The sequence below is a fragment of the Ranitomeya variabilis genome, chromosome 2 (assembly GCF_051348905.1).
Source record: "Ranitomeya variabilis isolate aRanVar5 chromosome 2, aRanVar5.hap1, whole genome shotgun sequence".
In the NCBI taxonomy this organism is placed as follows: domain Eukaryota; kingdom Metazoa; phylum Chordata; class Amphibia; order Anura; family Dendrobatidae; genus Ranitomeya; species Ranitomeya variabilis.
In genome coordinates, this window is record NC_135233.1 from 196,107,408 (window position 1) to 196,133,453 (window position 26,046).

A 26,046-nucleotide genomic window follows, 5' to 3' on the forward strand; every position below is an offset into this window, starting at 1 on the left:
CCTCCTTTTATTCTGTAGGTTTCCTGTTCCTATGGGCGGATCTCTCTCTCTCATGTGGGGTGCTGTCGTGGCGAAGGGTAAAAATATATATATGTGTCAGAATAAAGCCCTTCGTAGAAATGTGCTGGTTAAGTGACTAACTACATAGGTGCCTATATGGTGCACACTCAGCCACTGAGCCTGCTCCACAGACAACCCTCTACCACGAGGAGTCCGTATGTGACATTAGGGCAATACATGTAATCTGTATTACAGGAGATTTATGTTCGATTAATAACTTTCTACATGATTTTATTTTAATAAATATGAAAAAACACAAGAGAAATAAAAACACAACAAGTGGACTGTTAACAATGGATTCTTCGAGTGTCAAGAAAAATTGACAAAGTCCAAGTCTCTGACCATAGTGAGGGTCACCTCCAGAGTTTCTGTGTCCACTTTAAATTGCGCTTTCCCACTTTTCTCATTGACTGGATGGGGGAGGTGTAATCCAAGTTTACTGAGGAAAGAAACATTGTTAGAGAAGGGATTTCTAGCCTAGTGAGACCAGTTAGTTGCTTCTATGGTGAGGGTCGGCATCTTGTGGCCCTCCATTACTTACTATTTGGGGGTACGGAGGTCTAGGAACTTTCTTGTTATGTCAAGTGACATGTCAGAGGCTCTTGTGTTGGGGAGATGGATCTTCACCTAGGATAAGAGAAGACGTCATCTGAGGGTTAGGAATGAACACATTTATATGACGTTTGGTCACCACAACTGTTCTGCCAAATCCATATATTATTCCAGAATAATCTGCATGTGGAGTTTTTTTATTTTTAGCATGACAGGGGTATAGTGCACAGCGCTGCAGAATCCGTTTGTGGCAAGTTACATATTTTAAGAAGTGTACATTACTGTAAATCATCATAATTAAAATGCCAAATTAAATGCAAAACACTTCACTGAATACATACCCACAACCTGTGAAGAGGGTGATCCCAGACCACCAATGCAATTAAAGCATTACAAAAAACAAACAAAGTATTATATATAATGCTTCCAACAGGTGGCACTATAAAGTTAAAGTCCTTTTTTTCCCCCTCTGAAGAAGCAATTTGCATAATAAATTTCCCAGAGGAGCATTGCACAGCGAATAAGCCTGCTTACCTTGGCATGCCAGAGCCAGTACGTCACTCTCCATAAGGAGAAACCTTGCCTCTTAGACCCCAGTCCAGAGCCTCTCACCTAGCCAAAGCAGATCTCATACTTGCACTGATGAGAGGCAATACCCTGAAACAGTGTTTGCAAAATGGAGATTCTGATTTGGCTTTAATCCCAAGCCATACTGCAAGAGTTGTTAAAGGGTTGATAATGACTTAGGACTGCCGCATCCAACAGGTGGCGCTATAGAGTGCAAGTCCTCCTCCCTCTGAAGAGGCAATTTGAGTATAAAATGATAGAAATCCTCAAGACAAAGAGGCAATAAAGATGAATACCTATTGCTACTCTTGAGGGATCTAACCATTTTTGCCTCCAGTTCCTAAATACCACTTAGCCATGAGTCCATAGGACTAGTGTAGGCAGTAGGACTCACTTTGCTAGTCCTCAGGTACCGTTCACACAGGCACTGCAGTTAATTGCTTTCCACAGCACCAAAACGCAAACATAAATCCTGGCCTTGTCCAGGCGCTAACTAAACAGTATAGAGCCCGACTACTTCAGACACTGCTGAGCTAGCCCCAGTTTGGTATAACAACTGCCATAGGAACCACTCATACTCGTTTCTCCAACTTCAAGACACATCCAGTCTGGTCAGCTTCCCCAGCAGACTGACTCCGATGGACACCTAGCCTGGTTCTATGCAGATGAGCCAGGTGCACTAATAAAGCCTGCAGAGCTGGGAATTAACAGTCGCCTACTTGGCATGGCTGCAATAGCTAAAGGTTCCTGGGGGGAATAAATTCCCGTATTTTGCAGCTGATGAAGACCCACACAGTCTCCCACCAACATGATGCCGTTTTGCCTTGCTTCTTCCAGAAGCCCCAAGATGCAATGAGGCAAAAATAGTGTCAGCCTGGTGGGACGCTGTGCCTGGTGGGACGCTGTGCTTGGGTCCTCATCGGCTACAGATTAATTTATTCAATGGAAGCTTTACCCATTTGTAAGGACTCAGGACAATGCAGCTGTGATCTAGCTGTAATGGCGGCGATCGGTATTCATCTCATCATTGCTTTATACTCTACACTACTGTGTGTTTGACCCTTATTTCTTTGGTTTCTTCAGGCTTAAGTGTCCCTTTCCCGGTCATTTTAAAAACACTTTCCACATTCGACTCAATAAAACTATGAAGTCCATAGTTGTCACATGAATCTGTTGGTCTACTGGGATTACAGACCCTCTTCCCAGGTTGTGGGTATTCTGTGGTTTATATATTGTGTCTGACAGGAGGAAATCGTTGTGTGACCCCAATTCACTAAAGGGGACATCAGAACTACAGCACGCTTGTGATTTGCCTACAAGTCTCAGGAAAATCACAATACCGTTCCTGGCATCGAGCACACAGTTAGAAGCCCCTTACCACTAGATCCTCGCAGCAGGCTGTGGACGGGTTCTTCCGGCTCAAGCCCATGAAGAGATCTTCACTTCCAACCCTCTGCTTAAAATGCATCTCGTACCTGAAAGAGAGTTAGACGCCTGTATGCGTGCACTCACAGCCCGACCTACTCATCTATGGGGTCTCACTGTACTTCGGCTGTTTCCTCGGGTCCAAGGAGTCATCAAATTGGGAGCCATCAGGAACTTCAGAGACGCTCCAGATCGCCTTACTGCTCTTGTCTTTCTGAAGTGCTATAAGGGAGGAATGCAGGTCAGGGTAAGTGATGGTGTGCAGACGCTTCCAGAGCTTTACCTTGGAAAGCAATCCTTAATAAGACTATGATCACATGTTGCTTTTTTTTTTTATGCGTGTTTTCAGCGGTGTTTTACAGTACCTGCAAAGTCTGAGATTTCAGAAATCTCAAGCACAGCTTTTTTTTTTTTCTTGACCGTTTAATCAAAGAGCTGTGTTTTTGTTTGTTTTTTGTTAATAGAACGCAGAATGTCACTTTCACCCATTAAAAGCCATGGCTAGTGCAAAAAAAAAAAAAAAAAGGATGTGTGAAAGGGGCCTTAACCAGACATACCACACAAAAACAACATTTCCCACGTGCCAGCTTTACATCAGCCCCATTTGTAAAATGTTGTTATATTTGTCAGCATTTCAGAAAGTTTACAAATGGAGCAGTAATTTTTCAAGGAAAGTTACAAAACTTTTCTTTTGGGACCTGTTCAATTTTGAAGTGACTTTGGGGGAGAGAGAGAGAGAGAATACTATCTCTCTATCTATATTTTTAAATCCCCAAAAGTGATACCATATAAAAACCGCACCCATCAATGTATTCAAAATTGCTTTCGAGTAGTTCATTAACCCTTCAGGTGCTTTTCAGAATTAATGCAGAGTGGCATGACTGAAATGAAGAAGTGGATTGTTACCACCTACATTTTTATAACTTCTGAACAGGCCGCTATAGCTGGAACACTTTAAGGCCTTTATTTGGCCGTGAATTGCCATGGCAAACGTCAGGAGCACACGATCATGATCTCAGGGTGCCGGTGGGGTCAAAGAGGAAGCCCCCACACTGTTAGTCATCTAGAGGCTGTAGTCACCATTTACAGTGACATAAGGGGTTAAATGTCCATAATCGGTGCCAACACTGGTCGTGGCTGATGCAGCAAGTTGTCAGCTGCTGGATGGTCACCTGTCAGGGGATGCTTGTCTGATATCTCCGGTCAGTGAAAACACGCACTGCTGGTCACCAATGGGTTAAGTGTCTGGAGTGACAGTGAGGACCACGGACAAGCGCTCAAACGCTGAACTTACAGAAGAAAAAAAAAAAAATTTAGATATTTTTGCATCGCTTTATTCTGAGAGCTGCAGCTTATTTTTCTGCTGATGGAGCTGTACGGCAGCTTGTTTTTTTGCTGGACAAGATGAAGTTTTCAGCGGCACCATCTTTATTTACATTCCACTTTTTGATCACATTTTATTTCACTTTCCCAATGGTATGATTAAAAAAATAAAAATAAACAAGCTATGCTTTAATGGCATTCACTGACGGGGTTAACTAGCAGGACACTTAAAGATCGGGTTGTTCCGCACAAATACGTGCACTTTATGCATTTATTTATTCATTCTGATTGCAGTGCACTACACCTATAGTGAAAGCGTCTGACCCCAAGCTGTGAGCATAGTCTTAGAAGTTTTCCGTAGCTTGGTGACCCGGGGTTGTCATGACGACACCAGGTCACCATGGCAACGATCGCCCCCCGCAGGTGCCGGTGCGAAGGTAGTGGGAGCTCCCATCCATCTGCCTGTCTCCTGAATATTGAGATAGAGCTCAATTGCAGCATTTATGGGGTTAACAGCCAGGGGAGACGCTGACACCAATCCAGGCTGTTGGTGCAGACCCTCCGCCACTGGCCGGGCCGAGCTGCTGCACTGATGTTTCAGGATCTACTGTGCGATCAGTCACTCAGATTACTGACCGATCACAGTGATCTGGGTGCATGGACACCAGCATCTTCCCGTGCCCATCACCTGTCGCTGCGTGTCAGTGACGGTTCAAGGTCAGAACGGACACAGCACCTCTGACACCCGGCCATGATGGCCTCTCTCAGTCATTGGATGTTACACACTGCAGTGTTTTTGGGGGGTGAGAGACTTCTGTAGCAATTCATACAGATGCCAGCCCCTCCGCTCAGATCACATGTACTTACAAGCAGCAGCTTTGTTCTCCGGCTCTACAGGTCCAATATTCCCTGGATTCATCCCGGAGGACGCCGAGAGGCTCTGATTGGGAAAAGCAACAGAAAAAAAAAAATATATAAAGTCTTGAGTTGTGAAAGACTACTTGTAGAAAGTGAGGAGATTCTATGAGGATGTAACATCCCTTTAAGCACAACTTCCATCCTTAGAATTGGTGCTGAGCATTAGGCTGGTGGCGGCTCCTCACCCAGATCCCCCCCGTGATTGGCAGAATGTGTGCAGTGAGGCGGCCGCTGCAGATCAGCAGCTGTGCATGTGAGTAGTAGCCTATCTGCAGGTCACAGAGCCCTTCACATGTCCGCGTTTATCTCACAGATGCCACATTGTAACCTACGGGGCTGCGAACAAGTCTTATCCCGGCAGCCTGGATGACAAGGGCCAATACAAGTCTGAGAAGCGTACAGCACACGGATGGTCCCGGCACAGGCCATGTGCTCTACGTCTAACACTGGAAGTATAGGAGAAGCTTCGTCATACCGGGAAGACAGTGATCGCACCGGTACATCCCCCCATACTGGTTCTATACTGGTGAAGGATCTCACATCTTTCTGGAATCTCGTCACACTTACTTCAATGTCATCTTCAGAGTTGTTCAGCAATTCACACAAAGCCTCAATAGATAACGGGGAGGAGAAGTTGACATGACGGTGATCCATCACTAAAAGAACCTGGCCGGATAAAATAATAAAAAGGACGGTCTAAAGAGGAGGGGAGAGAAGAAAAAAAAAGTTGTATTAGCACTTAAGTTGTGTTAGCAGTTATAACTAGTGGAGCCCATCATCCACGCGTCTGTTGGGGGGGTTGTTACAACAATAAGAGCAGAAGGGGGTCATAAACCTAATAAGGGCTGCGAGCAGAGAACACACTGCATTTCATGGCCAGTACTAATATATTAGACATTTAGGGGCACAGAACACACGGCGTATGCCCCACACATACACTCACAGCTTAGTGGGGGGATACACCCCCGGGATACCTCTGCTGGGTCAGAAGGCACAGGCAAGTTTGATGAAACCGAACCTTCAGGAATCACCGGCCTCATATACAAGGCAGCAAGACAAATATTACAGAAGAAAGTCCTGAGGCTGTCACTGCATATGAGAGGCCTGAATAACCAGAGGCGAGCTCAATGCAGCCCACCCGAGCCGAGTCTAGCACACAGCAGCCCACCCAAGCCGAGTCTAACACACAGCACAGCCTCTTTACTCACCACTGCTTTCGCAGAAGAACACAACACAATCAGCTGTGACCTCGGCCCTTTATACCAGACCTGTCCAATGCCGGTGATTAGCCACAATCATCCCAAACAGCTGGCGGGGCTCAATGGAGCAGGGAAATACGGCCCCCTGGTACCAAACTGCCCACTGCTCTACTGAGGCTATGTGCACACTTTGCGGATTTTGCTGCGGCTCCGACCGCTGCGGATCCGCAGCAGTTTCCCATGAGTTTACAGTACAATGTAAACCTATGGGAAACAAAAAACGCTGTGCACATGCTGTGGAAAAAGCCGCGCGGAAACGCAGCGGATTACATTCCGCAGCATGTCACTTCTTTTCTGTGGATTTTCACCTGCTCCAATAGGAAAATGCAAATGAAAAACCGCATAAGAATCCGCAGTAAAAACCGCGACAGGTTTTCACTGCGGATTTCCGCTGCAGAAAAATCCGCAGTGGAATCCGCAAAGTGTGCACAAAGCCTTAGGCTACTTTCACACTAGCGTCGTGCACTGCACGTTGCTATGCGTCGTTCTGTAGAAAAAACGCATCCTGCAAAAGTGCTTGCAGGATGCGTTTTTTCTCCATAGACTTGTATTAGCGACGGATCGCCACACGTCGCAACCGTCGTGCGATGGTTGCGTCGGTCCGTCGCCACCAAAAAACGTTGCATGAAACTTTCACTCTAGCGTCGTTGCGACGTACCAATGCAACGTTGCGACGTACCAACGCATACTGTGCAAGCGCCGCACAACGGGGACAGCGGATGCAGTTTTTCAACGCATCCGCTGCCCCATTGTGATGTGCGGGGAGGCGGGGGCGGAGTTCCAGCCGCGCATGCGCGGTCGGAAAAGACGGTCACGACGCACCAAAAAACGTTACATGCAACGTTTTTTGGTGGCGACTGACCGACGCAACCGTCGCACGACGGTTGCGACGTGAGGCAATCCGTCGCGATCCGTCACTAATACAAGTCTATGGAGAAAAAACGCATCCTGCAAGCACTTTTGCAGGATGCGTTTTTTCTACAAAACGATGCATAGCGACGTGCAGTGCACGACGCTAGTGTGAAAGTAGCCTAACGTTTTTTTGGTGCGTCGTAACCGTCCGCCCCCCCGCCCCGCACATCGTTTTGTAGAAAAAACGCATCCTGCAAAAGTGCTTGCAGGATGCGTTTTCTCTCCATAGACTTGCATTAGCGACGCATTGCGACGCATTGCCACACGTCGCAACCGTCGTGCGACTGATGCGTCGGTCCGTCGCCACCAAAAAACGTTGCATGTAACTTTTTTTGGTGCGTCAAGACCGTCTTTTCCGACCGCGCATGCGCGACCGGAACTCTGCCCCCGCCTCCCCGCACATCACAATGGGGCAGCGGATGCGTTGAAAAACAGCATCCGCTGCCCCGTTGTGCGGCGCTTTCACTGCTTGCGTCGGTACGTCGCAACGACGCAATTCGTCGTGCGTCGTACGACGCTAGTGTGACAGTAGCCTTAGGCTACTGTCACACTAGCGTCGTACGATGCACGTCGCAATGCAACGTTGCGACGTACCAACGCATACTGTGCAAGCGCCGCACAACGGGGGCAGCGGATGCAGTTTTTCAACGCATCCGCTGCCCCATTGTGATGTGCGGGGAGGCGGGGGCAGAGTTCCGGTCGCGCATGCGCGGTCGGAAAAGACGGTCTTGACGCACCAAAACAAGTTACATGCAACGTTTTTTGGTGGCGACGGACCGACGCATCAGTCGCACGACGGTTGCGACGTGTGGCAATGCGTCGCACTGCGTCGCTAATGCAAGTCTATGGAGAGAAAACGCATCCTGCAAGCAATTTTGCAGGATGCGTTTTTTCTACAAAACGACGCATAGCGACGTGCAGTGCACGACGCTAGTGTGAAGGTAGCCTAAGGCTACTTTCACACTAGCGTCATTTGGAATACGTCGCAATGCGTCGTTTAGGAGAAAAAACGCATCCTGCAAAGTTGCCCGCAGGATGCAGTTTTTCCCCACTGATTTACATTAGCGATGCATTGCGACGTAAGGCCACACGCCGCATCCGTTGTGGCCATGTAACTTTTTTTGTGCGTCGTACCCGCCATTTCCGACCGCGCATGCGCGGCCGAAACTCCGCCCCCCTCCTCCCCGGACATTACAATGGGGCAGTGGATGTGTTGAAAAACTTCATCCGCTGCCCCGTTGTGCTTTTACTTCACAGCATGCGTCGGTACGTCTGCCCGATGCACTGCGACGGACCCCTACCGACGCTAGTTTGTAAGTAGCCTAAGGCTCCTTTCACACATCAGTTTTTTGCCGTCAGTCACAATCTGTTGGCTCGACGAATCTGTCGCAGATTGTGAAAAACTGATGCAACGGATCCGTTTTTTGGACGGATCCGACTAGCGGATCTGGCTAATTGGATCGGTGCATGCTCAGTTAAAAAAAACAGAATCCGTCGCCATAGGCTTCCATGCTAGCAAGTGACAGATGGTGCTGGATCCATCGCTGTCTGTTTTTTCAACATACACAAAAAACGTTACTATGTCTGCTGTCTCCGGCTGCCGGACAATTTTCGATGGATCCGGCGAATGACGGATGAAATGTGAGGCCATCCATTGAATTCCGTCACTAATTCCAGTCTATGAGAAAAAAACAGATCCGGCGGCATATTAATGCAGTGCAGGACGCAGCGACCGCCATGGTATGGGTGGGGGCAGCACAGGTAGAATATACTGATGGCCAGCCACTCTCACCCCGGCCCTTCCTAGAGGGGCGAGTGTTATAAGGCTGGTGGAGGGTCACACAGATGTGGTGCACGGTGTCTGTCCTATATCACTGCACCCCTCAGGGACAGGCACCCAGTCCCCCGCACTAGAGGGCCAGATTTCATCTTTCTGTAGGATGCAGTCCGGCCCCTTACTATTTCCTGGGGGGCTACAGAATGGGCTTCCTATTATCTGCTACACATACACAACAGAAGTGGCTGCTGTAACGCAGGGGGTCTCGTGACCTTCCATCAGCTAGGGGGCGCCACTGGCCTGAACTGTATGCTCAGCAATACAACAAGCACAGGTAGCTCAGCAGGGACGTCATGGGAGCAGATCCAGCCAGCTGCACTGCGCTCCTTAGGCTACTTTCACACTAGCGTCGTGCACTGCACGTCGCTATGCGTCGTTTTGTAGAAAAAACGCATCCTGCAAAAGTGCTTGCAGGATGCGTTTTTTCTCCATAGACTTGCATTAGCGACGCAGTGCGACGGTTGCGTCGTGTTGCATCGGTCCGTCGCAACCAAAAAACGTTGCATGTAACGTTTTTTGGTGCGTCAAGACCATCTTTTCCGACCGCGCATGCGCGGCCGGAACTCCGCCCCCTCCTCCCCGGACATCACAATGGGGCAGCGGATGCGTTGAAAAACAGCATCCGCTGCCCCCGTTGTGCGGCGCTTTCACTGCTTGCGTCGGTACGTCGCAACAACGCAATTCATCGTGCGTTGTACGACGCTAGTGTGAAAGTAGCCTTACCCAGGAGATCGGCCACCTCTGATAGACTGCACTGTGTGTCAGCTGCACTGTGCTCCTCACCCAGGAGACCAGCCACCTCTGATAGACTGCACTGTGTGTCAGCTGCAGCGCTCCTCACCCAGGAGACCGGCCACCTCTGATAGACTGCACTGTGTCAGCTGCACTGTGCTCCTCACCCAGGAGACCGGCCACCTCTGATAGACTGCACTGTGTGTCAGCTGCACTGTGCTCCTCACCCAGGAGACCGGCCACCTCTGATAGACCGCACTGTGTGTCAGCTGCACTGTGCTCCTCACCCAGGAGACCGGCCACCTCTGATACACCGCACTGTGTGCCAACTGCAGTGCGCTCCTCACCCAGGAGACCGGCCACCTCTGATAGACTGCACGGATTGAGGCTGATAGTTAGTCCTGGCATTTGAAATCACACAGGCCCATGTTGTCCCAGTCCCCATGAACCAGATGGGATATATTATTATTATTACCCTGGATGGAGGAAAGGAAGATTTACTACAAGAACAATATTTCTAATGATACCTGTGACTGCTGGGGTAAGTGACGGAGTCAGCGACTTTGTGCACAGTATGGGGGTCTTGAGAACACCGATTCTGTTAAAGTAGCAGACAAGGCAGCCCACGACCAGGCATGCCCTGGACCGCACGGTGTGTCAGCTGCTTGTGCTGCTCTGAGGGGCAAAACGCTGGCCAGATCCCCCAAACAGGAGGCAGAGGGTTTCTCGCTGCTTCTGCCCCCAGATGGCGCCATACCCAGCACTGAGCGCACACACACTGACAGTGCTTCCTCCTCCGCACCCAGTGTGTAGGGAGGGGGCATAAGCGGACACACACTGACAGTGCTTCCTCCTCCGCACCCAGTGTGTAGGGAGGGGGCATAAGGACACACACTGACAGTGCTTCCTCCTCCGCACCCAGTGTGTAGGGAGGGGTCATAAGCAGACACACACTGACAGTGCTTCCTCCTCCGCACCCAGTGTGTAGGGAGGGGGCATAAGGACACACACTGACAGTGCTTCCTCCTCCGCACCCAGTGTGTAGGGAGGGGTCATAAGCAGACACACACTGACAGTGCTTCCTCCTCCGCACCCAGTGTGTAGGGAGGGAGCATAAGCAGACACACACTAACAGTGCTTCCTCCTCAGCACCCAGTGTGTAGGGAGGGGGCATAAGCAGACACACACTGACAGTGCTTCCTCCTCCGCACACAGTGTGTAGGGAGGGGGCATAAGCGGACACACACTGACAGTGCTTCCTCCTCCGAAACCAAGTCTGTAGGGAGGGGACATAAGCGGACACACACTGACAGTGCTTCCTCCTCCGAAACCAAGTCTGTAGGGAGGGGACATAAGCGGACACACACTGACAGTGCTTCCTCCTCCGAAACCAAGTGTGTAGGGAGGGGACATAAGCGGACACACACTGACAGTGCTTCCTCCTCCGCACCCAGTGTGTAGGGAGGGGGCATAAGCGGACACACACTGACAGTGCTTCCTCCTCCGCACCCAGTGTGTAGGGAGGGGGCATAAGCGGACACACACTGACAGTGCTTCCTCCTCCGCACCAGTGTGTAGGGAGGGGGCATAAGCAGACACACACTGACAGTGCTTCCTCCTCCGCACCCAGTGTGTAGGGAGGGGGCATAAGCGGACACACTGACAGTGCTTCCTCCTCCGAAACCCAGTGTGTAGGGAGGGGGCATAAGTGGACACACACTGACAGTGCTTCCTCCTCCGCACCCAGTGTGTAGGGAGGGGGCATAAGCGGACACACACTGACAGTGCTTCCTCCTCCGCACCCAGTGTGTAGGGAGGGGGCATAAGCGGACACACACTGACAGTGCGTCCTCCTCCGCACCCAGTGTGTAGGGAGGGGGCAGGATCCGCTGAATGTCCTGTAATGTAGCGGCCCAGCTACAGGGGAACTCGGCAATGGGAACATGTATTCATGTTACAGCGCCCCCTAATAATGCTATATGGGGGGGCACAGAGTGAAGGGACTATAAACCCCCCTCTACAAGGACTGTAAGAAGCGCACGGTGACCCCTGAGTGACCTGACACCGGGGACATCACACAGGACAAAGCCCCGGACAATCCCGGGGAGGAACGTTAGTTACACATGTGAACAGCACGAAAAGATAAGTGACCCGGCTATTACGTGTCTCTAATCATCTGCCTCCAGTCACACGGTGCGCATTTACCGCAGGTACCGTGAGTCCCGCCGGTGTGTCCGGAGCAGTCCCCAGTGTTTCCACAGCAACATGGTTACTATGGTAACAGTCAGCTTCCGCTCCGGTACCGAGGACGACCACGGCATGTGCCTTTATGATCTTAGAGAAAGAAGTTATGAACTAGGAGTTCCGCAGAGCTGCAGCTTCCCCTGGAGCACACACAGGAGTCCGGACGATTGCGGTAACCGCTCTCCCGCCACGATCCTTACAGGCGCTGTTCGGGCACCTCAGTGTATTGAAGAAGGTCCTCGTGGGATCACGTGGTGTGGTAACGTGCGTGACGTCAGGGCGTTGCTTGTATGTGGCGCCGGGAGCCGTGTAACAGTTCAGTTGCTGGCGGTTCCTCCGCCGTGTGCAGGTAGGCTGCGCTCCCGGGTGTCGGCCGGGGCTCCCGGGTGTTACCCTCTGTCCGGTCCTGGCGGAGCACAGGAGGCGCCCTGTCTGTGGTGCCGCAGTATTGGCAGACACGTCCCACCTGCCCGTCCTCCGCCACCAAGCTGATGCCTCAGTGCACACACATTCTGAGAATCTGGACTCCTGCGTTTTTTAGAAGTGTGGCTTAATTTCCCTTGTGTATTGCACCTAACCCAGATATTGACCCGTGTATGCCGGGCGCTGAGCGGTTTATAGACCCGTGTATGCTGAGCGGTTTATAGACCCGTGTACGCCGGGCGCTGAGCGGTTTATAGACCCGTGTACGCCGGGCGCTGAGCGGTTTATAGACCCGTGTACGCCGGGCGCTGAGCGGTTTATAGACCCGTGTACGCCGGGCGCTGAGCGGTTTATAGACCCGTGTATGCCGGGCACTGAGCGGTTTATAGACCCGTGTACGCCGGGCGCTGAGCGGTATATAATATAATAATATAAATAATTTTTATTTATATAGCGCCAACATATTCCGCAGCGCTTTACAACTTATAGAGGGGACTTGTACAGACAATAGACATTACAGCATAACAGAAATCACAGTTCAAAACAGATACCAGGAGGAATGAGGGCCCTGCTCGCAAGCTTACAAACTATGAGGAAAAGGGGAGACACGAGAGGTGGATGGTAACAATTGCTTTAGACCCGTGTATGCCGGGCGCTGAGCGGTATATAGACCCGTGTATGCCGGGCGCTGAGCGGTATATAGACCCGTGTATGCCGGGCGCTGAGCGGTATATAGACCCGTGTATGCCGGGCGCTGAGCGGTATATAGACCCGTGTATGCCGGGCGCTGAGCGGTATATAGACCCGTGTATGCCGGGCGCTGAGCGGTTTTACTGATACATTTTATGCAGGTTCTAACACAAAATGGCACCAGATAGCGATAATGGCGACGTGTGCACTGCTATGGTGATGTTGGACAATCACCTGTGATATCTGGCGCCATGTTGTTGAAGTCACTGTCTGCGGATTTGCTTACACCGTGTCTTCAGTAACATGGCACTGCAGTGTGGTACGTTCCCGCTGACCTCGACCCCACACTGCTCAGGCATTGCCCGGCCCGGGCACAAGGACGCGTCCACCCTTATATATAACATGTGTAGCCAGTGAGCAGCCAGTTCGTTCTATAGAGCGTTCCTGTGGACATTCAGCTGTGGGGGAAGACTGTTATTCCTTAAGAAGGCGTCTACTACTGGACTCTTCACATCACAATGAATGTGACCCTTTTTAATTTGGACATGAAATAAAAAGTCCATGTTCTTTCCTGGGGCTCCCGGGGTCTGACTCTGTGTACAACCTGGGGTCTGCACAGAAACAGCAGCGGGGGTGCACGGACTCCTGCATGACTGACGGCCTCTGTGCTGTGACTTCAGGCAAAGGAGCCATAAGTCAAGCAGGAGGTGGGGGTGCTTGTTGAGGAATAGAGCCGGAGTGACGGAGGCTCCAGCTCTGCCATATCCATTGACATATCAAGTCAATCACAGGTGTTTCAGCTGAGAGTGGACCTGTCATGTAAAGGTTTTGCTGCACTAGTTTTGAAGGACTCTGGGTGGGGTGGGGGTGGGGATTGCTGCCGCTCCTGTCTATAGGGTGCAGGGGCACAAGCCTCTGTTCTCGGGGGGGATTGCTGCCGCTTGTGTCTCCGGAACATATATTTAACTTGTAAATTGCTTTTTTAGATGCAGTAATGAGAATAAACTGCTGTAACATTTGTCTTTTCCTTGTCAGGATAAAAAATGAGCGGCTTTAACTTTGGGACAAGTTCATCTGGCGGCTTCACATTTGGCACTCCGAAAACGACTGCATCGACAGGAGGTGGTGGCTTTTCATTCGGCGGCGCTGCGGCCCCAACTGCGCCATCTACAGGCTTCCCAACTGCGCCATCTACAGGCTTTTCTTTTGGCACGGCACCGCAAGCTGCGGCTTCTACGGTAGCTCCAACAAATCAGGCCGGCGCTCCCTTTTCTTTCTCCACACCGGCTCCTTCAGCTGCGCCAACAGCCGGATTCTCTTTTGGTGCCCAGACGCCATCGACTACACCTGCAGGAGGTCTGACCATAGGGTAAGAAACCTTCCTCCATACTGTCATGTTTCTCCACCAGTTTCAACCTATCAGATGGGAGGGGGAGTAGTTTAGGAAGACTGGTCTGTCCGCAGCATAGAACCATATAAATTCTTGTGGGAGGGGTGAAATGAAGGGTTTAGGGTTCGCACACACAGCAGAGTGAGAAGAGGAGCATGTCGGCATGACCCACGACTTGTCTGCCATGGAACCTCCTGGAACTAAACTCACAATATGACATTTTTACATTATCGTGACACTGCCAATCGGATGAATCTAGCGATGTTACATACTGAGCTGCTTCTTGTAGTTTGGATAATCTCCTGCTGCTTTTTATCACTAGAGGACTGAGGGTATGTGCACACGCTGCAGATTTTGCTGTGGAACCGCAGCTTTTCCGCAGCTGCGGATCCGCAGCGGTTTCCCATGAGTTTACAGTACAATGTAAACCTATGGGAAATGAAATCCGCTGTGCACATGCTGCGGAAAAAAACGCGTGGAAACGCAGCGGTTTATATTCCGCAGCATGTCAATTCTTTGTGCGGATTCCGTTGCGGGTTTACACCTGCTCCACTAGAAAACTGCAGGTGTAAACCCGCAGCGGAAACCGCGATAAATCCGCAGTAAAAACCGCAGCGGTTTTGTACTGTGGATTTATCAAATCCGCTGCGGAAAAATCTGCAATGGAATCCGCAGCGTGTGCACATGGCCTTATAAACTTGCTGCCATGTAGTCATCCATATACATGAGCTCTGTATAACTCCGCCCACACCATTGACAGCTTTCTGCCTATGAACAGTGTACACAGAAGACAGCCAATCAGTGATGTGGGCGGGGCTATACAGAGCTCAGGATTTAGAGAAATGCTAGATCTGCAGCAGAGAAAATAGTGATTTTAACAAAACTGCACCAAGCAGCCCAGTAAGTGACACATCGATGGAATCGGGGTCTCTGCCTTAACATCATGTTGCCCTCAGACATAATAGCAAAAACCTGGTGACAGATTCCCTTTAATTTCTTTAAAGTTTCTTTAAAGCACTTTGATGTGAAACAGATAACTAATCCTTAGCAGATATTTTCCTAGTTGGGGTTCATTGTGACAGCATTGATACATGGCAGAAGGGACAGACTGTATTCTAAGGCCGGTGCGATTAATAAGATGGCTTTCATATAGGTTTACTATGTTTACACATAAAATTTCCCGGGAGCCATCAGTTATTTGCCTCTTTCTGGTTTTCGGCTGCGGGACCAGTGTGGTGTCTGTACTATATGAAGACGCTGGAGGGTGAGTATAAGGATGGGGGCACAGGGCTTATATTGAAAGCACCACTCCAGCACTGAAAAATAACACTGGAGTGCGGCTTTAAGATCCTATTGGGAGAACTATAACTCCCAGCATGTCCTGCAGATCCTATGGCAGGCTGGGCGTTATAGTTCACCACAGGAGTGGCAGAGTGCTTTATTGTGTGTTGTAAAGACTAACCTTTTCATTGTGCCAGCCAGCCACTGTGGTGAGGTGAAAAGCTGGAGCATCCCATGACTGCACACGCAGCTCTCTGCCTCTCCACAGCACAGGTCATAAAAGGAAGCCAGCAGATTCTAGTGGGGAGTCTGAAGGACCTGTGATGACCTCAGAAGAGGGAGGGCTCTGTGCTTCTATGTGATGCTCCAGCCCGCCCACTTCATGACCACACAGGTCCTTATGCCTCAACATCCAGCACAGCCCAGCAGGCAGAAGCTGTGCTGTCAGGTATGCAGCTGTCTCCTCTGGCCCCTGCTGCTGCCCGCACCTCCACCGGACACACAGATCTCCCCAGCCACTGCAGGAATCCAGCGCTGGGGAAACCATGTGTGTTTCAGTGAAGGAGTATTCAATGGCTGCTCCCTGTTCACTGCTCAGCTGACAGGTGGGCAGGGAAGCGGCTAATGAATATTCACTGCACTTTAATCATCGGGACCATGTGGTTTCCCCAGGCCTGGATTCTGGCAGCAGGGGACATTTTTCTGCCTCCTGCAAGTGAGATCACTGTGCAATCCCACTACCCACTGCCCCCTCCCCACATGCTACATTCCGACTATAAGACGCACCCACACTTTCCTCCCAAATTTGGAGATCTATCTATCTATCTCTATCTCTATCTCTACGTGGCACATGATGATGAAATAATTATAAAAAAAAAACTCCTATAAAGGTGGTGCAGTTGTCGTTATGGACAAAAAGGATTATCTTGAGGAAATTTATAGGCATTATATCAAGATTTAAAAATGGTGGCGCAAATTGTCACCGTTATTATTAATGCCTGCTGCAATACCAACAAACCTCCACCTAGGTTTGTACAAACAGAAAAAATAAATATATATATCCCCTTAGTGACAGAGCCAATTTGGTACTTAATGACCGAGCCAATTTTTACAATTCTGACCACTGTCACTTTAAGAGGTTATAACTCTGGAACGCTTTATCGGATCCCACTGATTCTGAGATTGTTTTTTCGTGACATATTGTACTTCAAGTTAGTGGTAACATTTCTTCGATATTACTTGCAATTATTTATGAAAAAAATGGAAATATGGTGAAAATTTTTAAAATTTTGCAATTTTCAAACTTTGTATTTTTATGCCCTTAAATCAGAGATATGTCACAAAAAATAGTTAATAAATAACATTTCCCACATGTCTACTTTACATTAGCACAATTTTGGAAACAATTTTTTTTTTTGTTAGGGAGTTATAAGGGTTAAAAGTTGACCAGCAATTTCTCATTTTTACAACACCATTTTTTTTTTTTAGGGACCACATCTCATTTGAAGTCATTTTGAGGGGTCTATATGATAGAAAATAACCAAGTGTGACACCATTCTAAAAACTGCACCCCTCATGCTGCTCAAAACCACATTCAAGAAGTTTATTAACCCTTTACGTACTTCACAGGAACTGAAACAATGTGGAAGAAAAAAATGAACATTTAACTTTTTTTTGCAAACATTTTACTTCAGAACCATTTTTTTTTATTTTCACAAGTGTAAAAACAGAAATTTAACCACAAATTTTGTTGTGCAATTTTTCCTGAGTACGCTGATACCCCATATGTGGAGGTAAACCACTGTTTGGGCGCACCGCAGAGCTTGGAAGTGAAGGAGCACCGTTTGACTGTTTCAATGCAGAATTGGCTGGAATTGAGATTGGATGCCATGTCGCGTTTCGGGAGCCCCTAATGTGCCTAAACAGTGGAAACCCCCCACAAGTGATACCATTTTGGAAACTAGACCCCTTAAGGAACTTATCTAGATATTCGGTGAGCACTTTGAACCCCCAAGTGCTTCACAGAAGTTTATAACGTAAAGCCGTGAAAATAAAAAAATCGCATTTGTTTTCACAAAAATGATTTTTTCGCCCACAAATTCTTATTTTCACAAGGGTAACAGGAGAAATTAGACCACAAAAGTTGTTGTGCAATTTCTCCTGAGTACGTCAATACCCCATATGTGGGGGTAAACCACTGTTTGGGCGCACCGCAGAGCTTGGAAGTGAAGGAGCACCGTTTGACTTTTTCAATGCAGAATTGGGTGGAATTGAGATTGGATGCCATGTCGCGTTTGGAGAGCCCCTGATGTGCCTAAACAGTGGAAACCCCCCACAAGTGATACCATTTTGGAAACTAGACCCCTTAAGGAACTTATCTAGATATTCGGTGAGCACTTTGAACCCCCAAGTGCTTCACAGAAGTTTATAACGTAAAGCCGTGAAAATAAAAAAATCGCTTTTTTTCTACAAAAATGATCTTTTTGCCTCCAAATTTTTATTTTACCAAGGGTAACAGGAGAAAATGGACACCAGAAGTTGTTGTACAATTTGTCTTGAGTACGCCGACACCCCGTATGTGGGGGTAAACCACTGTTTGGGTGCATGGCTGAGCTCGGAAGCAAAGGAGCGCCATTTGACTTTTCAATGCAAAATTGACTGGAATTGAGATCGGACGCCATGTCGCGTTTGGAGAGCCCCTGATGTGCCTAAACAGTAGAAACCCCCCAAAAGTGACCCCATTTTGGAAACTAGACCCCCCATGGAACTTATCTAGATATGTAGTGAGAACTTTGAATGCCCAAGTGCATCACAGAAGTTTATAATGCAGAGTCGTGAAAATAAAAAATATTTTTTTTTTAACAATAAAGATTTTTAGCCCCCAAGTTTTTATTTTCACAAGGGTAACAAGAGAAATTGGACCCCAAAAGTTGTTGTCCAATTTGTCCTGAGTATGCTGGTACCCAATATGTGGGGGTAAACCACTGTTTGGGCGCACGGCAGAGCTCGGAAGAGAAGGAGCGCCATTTTGGAATTCAGACTTTGATAGAATTGTCTGTGGGTGTTATGTTGCGTTTGCAGAGCCACTGATGTACCTAAACAGTAGAAACCCCCCACAAGTGACCAAATTTTGGAAACTAGACCCCCTAAGGAACTTATCTAGATATGTGGTGAGAACTTTGAATGCTCAAGTGCTTCACAGAAGTTTATAATGCAGAGTAGTGAAAATAAAAAATATTTTTTTTTTAACAATAAAGATTTTTAGCCCCCAAGTTTTTATTTTCACAAGGGTAACAGGAGAAATTGGACCCCAAAAGTTGTTGTCCAATTTATCCCGAGTACGCTGATGCCCCATATGTGGGGGTAAACCACTGTTTGGGCGCACGGCAGAGCTCAGAAGGGAGGGAGCACCATTTGACTTTTTTAGCGCAAAATTGGCTGTCGTGTTTGGAGACCCCCCTGATGTACCTAAACAGTGGAAACCCCCAAATTATAACTCCAACCCTAACTCCAACACACCCCTAATCTTAACCCGATCCATAATCCTAATCACAACCCTAACGATAATCACAACCCTAACCCCAAAACAGCCCTAATCTCAACCCTAACCATAACCCTAATCAAAACCCTAAATCCAACACACCCCTAACCCTAATCCCAAACGTAACCCTAATCCCAACCCTAATCCAAACCCTAATCCCAACCCTAACCCTAACTTTAGCCCCAACCCTAACCCTAACTTTAGCCCCAACCCTAACCATAACTTTAGCACCGTCGTCACAAAAAAAGTTCAATGTAACCTTTTTTTTGTACGTCGCGTCCGCCATTTCCGCGCATGCGTGGCCGTAACTCTGCCCCCTCCTCCCCAGGACATAGACTGGGCAGCGGATGCGTTGAAAAACTGCATCCGCTGCCCACGTTGTGCACAATTTTCACAACGTGCGTCGGTACGTCGGGCCGACGCATTGCGACCGCCCCGTACCGACGCAAGTGTGATAGAAGCCTAAGGCTACTTTCACACTAGCGTCGTACTCGGCCCATCGCAGTGTGCCGGGCCGACGTACCGACGCTAGCGTTGTAAGCGCCGCACAACGGGTGCAGCGGATGCTGTTTTTTCAACGCATCCGCTGCCCCATTGTGAGGGGAGGCGGGGGCGGAGTTCCGGCCGCGCATGCGCGGTCGGAAATGGCGGACACGTCGCACAAAAAAGTTACATGTAGCTTTTTTTTGTGCCGACGGTCCGCCAAAGCACGACGCATCCGTCGCACGACGGATGCGACATGTGGCAATCCGTCGCAATGCGTCGCTAATGCAAGCCAATGGAGAAAAAACGCATCCTGCAAGCACTTTTGCAGGATGCGTTTTTTCTCGGACGCATTGCGACGGAAGCCAAAAAACGCTAGTGTGAAAGTAGCCTAACCCTAAATTTAACCCTAACTCTAACCCTAACCCTAATTTTAGCCCCAACTCGTCTTCTCCTGCCGGCCAGCAGATGGCAGCAGATGGCGGGCGCACTGCGCATGCGCCCGCCATAAGGAAAAAGCCGGCTGGCCGGAGAAGACAGAAGAGGACCGAGGGACACCGGGTGAGTATGTTAGGGTCCCCGAATCCCCCTATTTCTCTGTCCTCTGATGTGTGATCACATCAGAGGACAGAGAAATACAGATCGCTTTTTTTTTTTTTTTTTTTTGCGGTCGCCGGTAAACTGTTAATTACCGGCGATCGCAAAACAGGGGTCGGTGGAAACCGACCCCGATCATGTTCTTTGGGGTGTCGGCTACCCCCGGCAGCCGAGACCCCAAAGATCTGCCGGGTGCCGGGCGTACTGCGCGTGCGCCCGCCATTTTTTCCCGGAAACAAGATGGCGGCGCCCATGGGGACCCACGAGGAGCACCGGGGGAGGTAGGTAAGTATCGGGGGGCTATTGGGGGCCATCGGGGACCCTATTTCTCTGTCCTCCGATGTGCGATCACATCGGAGGACAGAGAAATTAAACGGCACATCGCGTTTTTTTGTTTTTTTTTGTTGCGACCGCCGGTAAACGGTTAATTACCGGCGATCGCAACTCGGGGGTCGGTAAAAAACCCCCGAATCATGTTCTCTGGGGTCTCGGCTACCCTCGGCAACCGAGACCCCAGAGAAAATCCGACTCTGGGGGGCGCTATTCACTTTTTCCACAGCGCCGTTAATTAACGGCGCTGTGGTTTAAGTACCCTTAGCGGCCGCCGTTAAAAGGCGTATCGGCGGTCGTTAAGGGGATATATATATATATACACACGCGGGGTGTATAAAGGTATGCGCTAGTGCAGATAACGGAAATACTTAATAAAACCTGAAATAATACTAAAAAAGAGACCTTTTTAAAACAACTTAAAATAACACGAATCCCAGAATAAAGGTCTGACGCTCAGATGGATGCTAATGAAAGCCTAATGTATTCACTTGAATAAGTAAATAGAGCACTAAGTGCTTTTCAAGAAAGTTTCTTCCTACCTCCGTTGCAGGCTGGCAGTCTTATAACTTGTTTCCGTTTCCAAAGGGTTTTCAGCAAACAAAATGTAAGAAATAGGTGGGTGGCTATTTCAGGTTTTATTAAGTATTTCCGTTATCTGCACTAGCGCATACCTTTATACACCCCGCGTGTGTATATATAGAAATTTATAGGCAGTTGGCTGACCTGGAGGTGTACAAGAGACTTTCTCATGATCCAAAATTTGATATTGCAAGGGATATAAAGAATATCCTGGATGATGCTCTTGAAATGCAAATCATTGATCAGGATTTGTATGACTTGACTTTTTAACTGTTAAATTTCCAATCACTCCAGTGATATGTATTTTACCAAAAATACATAAGTCTCTCGTACATCCTCCGGGTAGGCCTATTGTCTCGGGTTGTGATTCCATTCTGTCTCATATTGGGATTTTTCTTGATAAAATTCTTAATCCAATTGCCAGTCGTACAGAATCATTCATTAGAGATACAACAGATTTTCTTGAAAAAATTCGTGGAATAGAATTGATGGGTGAGGTGATGCTGGCATCATTTGATGTGACTTCATCGTACACATCCATTGAACATGGTAGAGGCCTTGATGCAGTTGATAAAAAAATTATTAACTGCCCAATACCCTGTAAAAGCCAGGAAATTTATACTACAACTGTTAGAACTGATATTGACTAAGAACTGTTTTTTGTTTGGAGATACTTTTTATTTGCAGTTACGGGGGGTCGCCATGGGCGCTAACATGGGGCCCGCGTATGCAAATATTGTTATGAGTGTCCTTGAGGAGGACTTCATCTATGTGTCCCACCACTACAGCTATGTGGCTGCGTGGTGTAGATACATAGATGATGTCTTCCTCACTTGTACTGGTACAGAGAGTCTACTCTTGGAATTTCATGATTTGAATACAATTGATGATATAATCAAGTTCACTCATGTGTATTCAAACACGGACATCCAATGTTTGGATGTCAATGTGAGAATTGAAAATGACAGACTTGTCACTGTTATATTTTACCTTTTACTCTTTAATAGCCAACATCCAAAGAAAACTAAGGAATTTATCCCTTTTAGTCAATTGATAAGAACCAAGAGAATTGAGAGTGATGATAATTCATTGAAAAAATCTATGGAGGGCACTTTAAAAAAAAGTTTTCAGACAGAGGTTATCCGAAAAACCTTTTAAATATTCAAAAAAGTAAAGTTGATTTGTTGAAAAGGGAAGACCTTCTCCAGAAAAAACCCAATAAAAAAGAACTTTATCGTATTCCATTTGTAACATCATTTTGTGAGGAAAGTAGTAGGATTTCAAATATTGTATGTAAACACTGGGGTATGTTGCACAAATGCCTACCACATGTGACAGAATTTTCCAAACCACCAATCTTTTCATATAAACGTAACCGTACCATAGCTTCAACCTTGGTAAAGTCAGATATTGGTTCTTTTAGAAAATCCAGCCAAACTACACTTTCTGGCCATGATAGAAAAGGTTGCTTTCCATGTCTTTCTTGCATTAATTGTACTTTAATGCTTAAGGGCTCCAGCTTTACTCATCCTGTAACTCATAAAGAATTTAACCCCTTTCTGACCTCGGACGGGATAGTACGTCCGAGGTCAGATCCCCCCCCCCCCTCTTTGATGCAGGGCTCCGGCGGTGAGCCCGCATCAAAGCCGGGACATGTCAGCTGTTTTGAACAGCTGACATGTGCCCGCAATAGCGGCGGGTGAAATCGCGATTCATCCGCCGCTATTAACCAGTTAAATGCCGCTGTCAAACGCAGAAAGCGCCATTTAACCGGCGCGGCCGGAAATGAGCGCATCGCTGACCCCCGTCACATGATCGGGGGTCAGCGATGCTTCTGTATAGTAACCATAGAGGTCCTTGAGACCTCTATGGTTACTGAGCGCCACCCTGTGGTCTGCACTCATAGCACACCTGCATTTCTCCTTCGCCTCATTGGGGGACACAGACCGTGGGTGTAAGGGTATGTGCACACGATGCAGATTTAGTGCAGAATTGGTGCAGAACTGCAGCAGATTTTTCTGCTGCAGAAACGCTGCAGAACTGCACTGTGATTTACAGTACAATGTAAATCAATGGGAAAAAAAAAAGCTGTGCACATGGTGCAGAAAAATCTGCGCAGAAACGCTGCAGATTTCAAAGAAGTGCACGTCGCTTCTTTTGTGCAGTTCTGCAGCGTTTCTGCTGCAGATTTTTCTGCACCATGTGCACAGCTTTTTTTTTTCCCCATTGATTTACATTGTACTGCGCAGAAACTGCATAGAATCTGCGCAGAAACTGCATAGAATCTGCGCAGAAACTGCATAGAATCTGCATAGAATCTGCATAGAATCTGCATGGAAACTGCATGGAAACTGCATAGAAACTGCATAGAAACTGCATAGAAACTGCATGGAAACTGCATGGAAACTGCATAGAAACTGCATAGAAACTGCATAGAAACTGCATAGAAACTGCATAGAAACTGCATCAAATCTGCAGATGCAGATTTAGTGCAGAAAATTCTGCACCACATTTCCTACGTGTGCACATAGCCTTATGCTGCTAGCGACTAGGAGGACACTAAGTGATACAAAGAAAGTTAGCTCCTCCCCTGCAGTATACACCCTCCTGCTGGCTCTCAGCTAACCAGTTCTTGCTTAGTGTCTGTAGTAGGCACTTGGGTCTGTTTTCAGACCCCAACATTTTTTATTTTCTGTAAATTTTTATTTCTTAATTAACGGAGTGAAGGGGGCGACGGATTCCTTTCTAGGGTCTGCTCTCCCCCGAACCATCAACAGGCAAGCACGGCGAGTATACCTCCCCGTACCTTTCCTGCGACGACTGGGGCACGCCTAATTTACGCTAGGGCGACGGTTCCTATACGGTTCCGATCTCCCCCCTGTAAGATGGCGAGCACATAGAGTATACCTCTCATGTGCATCTCCCGGGCTCCTCCGCAATTAAGCCCTCACCTGTTGTCGTCATGTATTCCCCCAGTAGCCGTAAGTCCCCTGCGGCAGGCACAGCCATAAGTCCCCTGCGGGAGGCACATATGAAGATGGACAGAGACTCTCCATCCCCCGGCAAAGGGAGGATCGATTGAGCTTATTCCCTCGCAATAGAGGCTGCATCTCTGCTCGGTGGTGGTGAGTAGTTTCCTTCCTCACGCTGCCTGCGTGGAAGGTGTGGTCCTGGTCCCTGGGGAGAGGTGCCGCTGGCCGGTACGCCAGCGGCAATCATTCGGCGCTCCAAAAATTTAGTCCCCGGCTTTTTCAGCCGGACTAGGCCGCAGTTGAAATCCCCGCCAACCGCCGGAGCCCCGCCCAGCTCACTTCAGGGGCGACGGTGCCTTCATGGTCCTGATCTCCCCACACCAGCAGCAGGCGACCACATGGAGTGTCGCCTCCATGTATCCTCTCCTGGAGCCAGGCCTAATGCCGGACAACTGGCCCTGTCCACCCGGGGGCTGAACTCCGTGGATGTACAGAGGCCCCTTTCTATGGCGTCCGAGCAGCCCCCACTGTCCCACCTCTGTGAAAGCGGATGGCACAAGGAGGCTGACGGTTCCTCTCCACCTCCCTAACAAAGGGATGATGGATTGAGGTTTATCCCTCTATCCCTGCACCGTCCACGCTGCAATACCCGACATCCGCGGGGGCTCCATGCCGGGACGCGCACCGTTGGTGAGTGGATCCTGCCAGCGATGAGCTTCTGCAGCAGGATATTCACAGGCAGTCTCAGGCTTCCCTGTGGCCCACCTCCCTGAGGTAACGCTCCAGCCGGCTACAAAATTTAGCCCCCGGCTTCGGCCGATGTGTAGGCCGCACCCCGGAAGCGCACTGTGGCGCCTTAAGGCGGCTCTGCCTTTTTTCCTGGCGCTTTTCGCCTGGCACGGAAGCGCTCAATTTTCTCGAGCAACGCCCCTCACTTCTACGCTGGCGCCGGCTGCAGAAATTTAGGCCCCGGCTTGGGCCTATTCATGGAAGTCTCGAGGGTCCGCCCACTTCGTGCCTGTGGCTCCGCCTCCTGAATTGGCGCTTCTCGCTCGCTGCGAGATTTTACCTAAACCCGCATGACCAGTGTTCCCTGGTCTTAAAGGCACGTGACCAGTGTTCCCTGGTCTTAAAGGCACGTGACCAGTGTTCCCTGGTCTTAAAGGCACGTGACCAGTGTTCCCTGGTCTTAAAGGCACGTGACCAGTGTTCCCTGGTCTTAAAGGCACGTGACCAGTGTTCCCTGGTCTTAAAGGCACGTGACCAGTGTTCCCTGGTCTTAAAGGCACGTGACCAGTGTTCCCTGGTCTTAAAGGCACGTGACCAGTGTTCCCTGGTCTTAAAGGCACGTGACCAGTGTTCCCTGGTCTTAAAGGCACGTGACCAGTGTTCCCTGGTCTTAAAGGCACGTGACCAGTGTTCCCTGGTCTTAAAGGCACGTGACCAGTGTTCCCTGGTCTTAAAGGCACGTGACCAGTGTTCCCTGGTCTTAAAGGCACGTGACCAGTGTTCCCTGGTCTTAAAGGCACGTGACCAGTGTTCCCTGGTCTTAAAGGCACGTGACCAGTGTTCCCTGGTCTTAAAGGCACGTGACCAGTGTTCCCTGGTCTTAAAGGCACGTGACCAGTGTTCCCTGGTCTTAAAGGCACGTGACCAATCCGAAGCTGGTCATAAATGAGGAGCCCTCTGCCGCTGATCCCAGTTTATCTCAGTATAACTAGTTCCCTCAGTAGACTTCGTCACTGCCGCAGCCCATGGTTTTTCTGACCAAGAAATTGCATCCCTCCGTGATCCCTCCGTGGCTCGGAGTGCTCGCAGGACCGATATACATGGTCCCTCTCCAACATGGGATCCGTCGGCTAGCAGGGGCCGCAAGTATTCTAGAAACGTACAGGCATCTACAAAACGGAAGTTCTCATTTCATGATC

The 26,046-nt window shown here is 48.9% G+C and overlaps 2 protein-coding genes across 11 annotated transcripts in view; one reads left to right on the top strand and one right to left on the bottom strand.

The window, feature by feature from the left end:
* Nucleotides 1-274: 274 nt before the first annotated feature.
* On the bottom strand, nucleotides 275-12,172 carry DNAAF6 (dynein axonemal assembly factor 6). 9 transcript variants are annotated; one of them, XM_077283399.1, is made up of 7 exons: nucleotides 11,983-12,172; nucleotides 5,413-5,541; nucleotides 4,795-4,867; nucleotides 2,727-2,826; nucleotides 2,558-2,654; nucleotides 602-687; nucleotides 275-499 (listed from the first exon to the last, which is right to left on the bottom strand). In XM_077283399.1, the coding sequence occupies exons 2-7, from the start codon at nucleotides 5,497-5,499 to the stop codon at nucleotides 370-372; spliced, it is 573 nt and encodes a 190-aa protein (XP_077139514.1). In that variant the 5' UTR covers nucleotides 5,500-5,541; nucleotides 11,983-12,172; the 3' UTR covers nucleotides 275-369. The 9 variants fall into 9 exon arrangements, with proteins under 9 accessions (XP_077139514.1, XP_077139513.1, XP_077139512.1 ...); XM_077283398.1 differs by having other exon boundaries at nucleotides 12,047-12,156; XM_077283397.1 differs by having other exon boundaries at nucleotides 12,030-12,052.
* Nucleotides 12,047-26,046, top strand: part of LOC143804866 (uncharacterized) — a 60,202-nt gene continuing 46,202 nt past the window's right edge. For both annotated transcript variants that reach the window (XM_077283389.1, XM_077283390.1), the window contains exons 1-2: nucleotides 12,047-12,178; nucleotides 13,978-14,311. In XM_077283389.1, coding sequence (XP_077139504.1) covers nucleotides 13,986-14,311 — 326 coding nt within the window. In that variant the 5' untranslated portion in view covers nucleotides 12,047-12,178; nucleotides 13,978-13,985. The remainder of the gene's footprint in view (nucleotides 12,179-13,977; nucleotides 14,312-26,046) is intronic.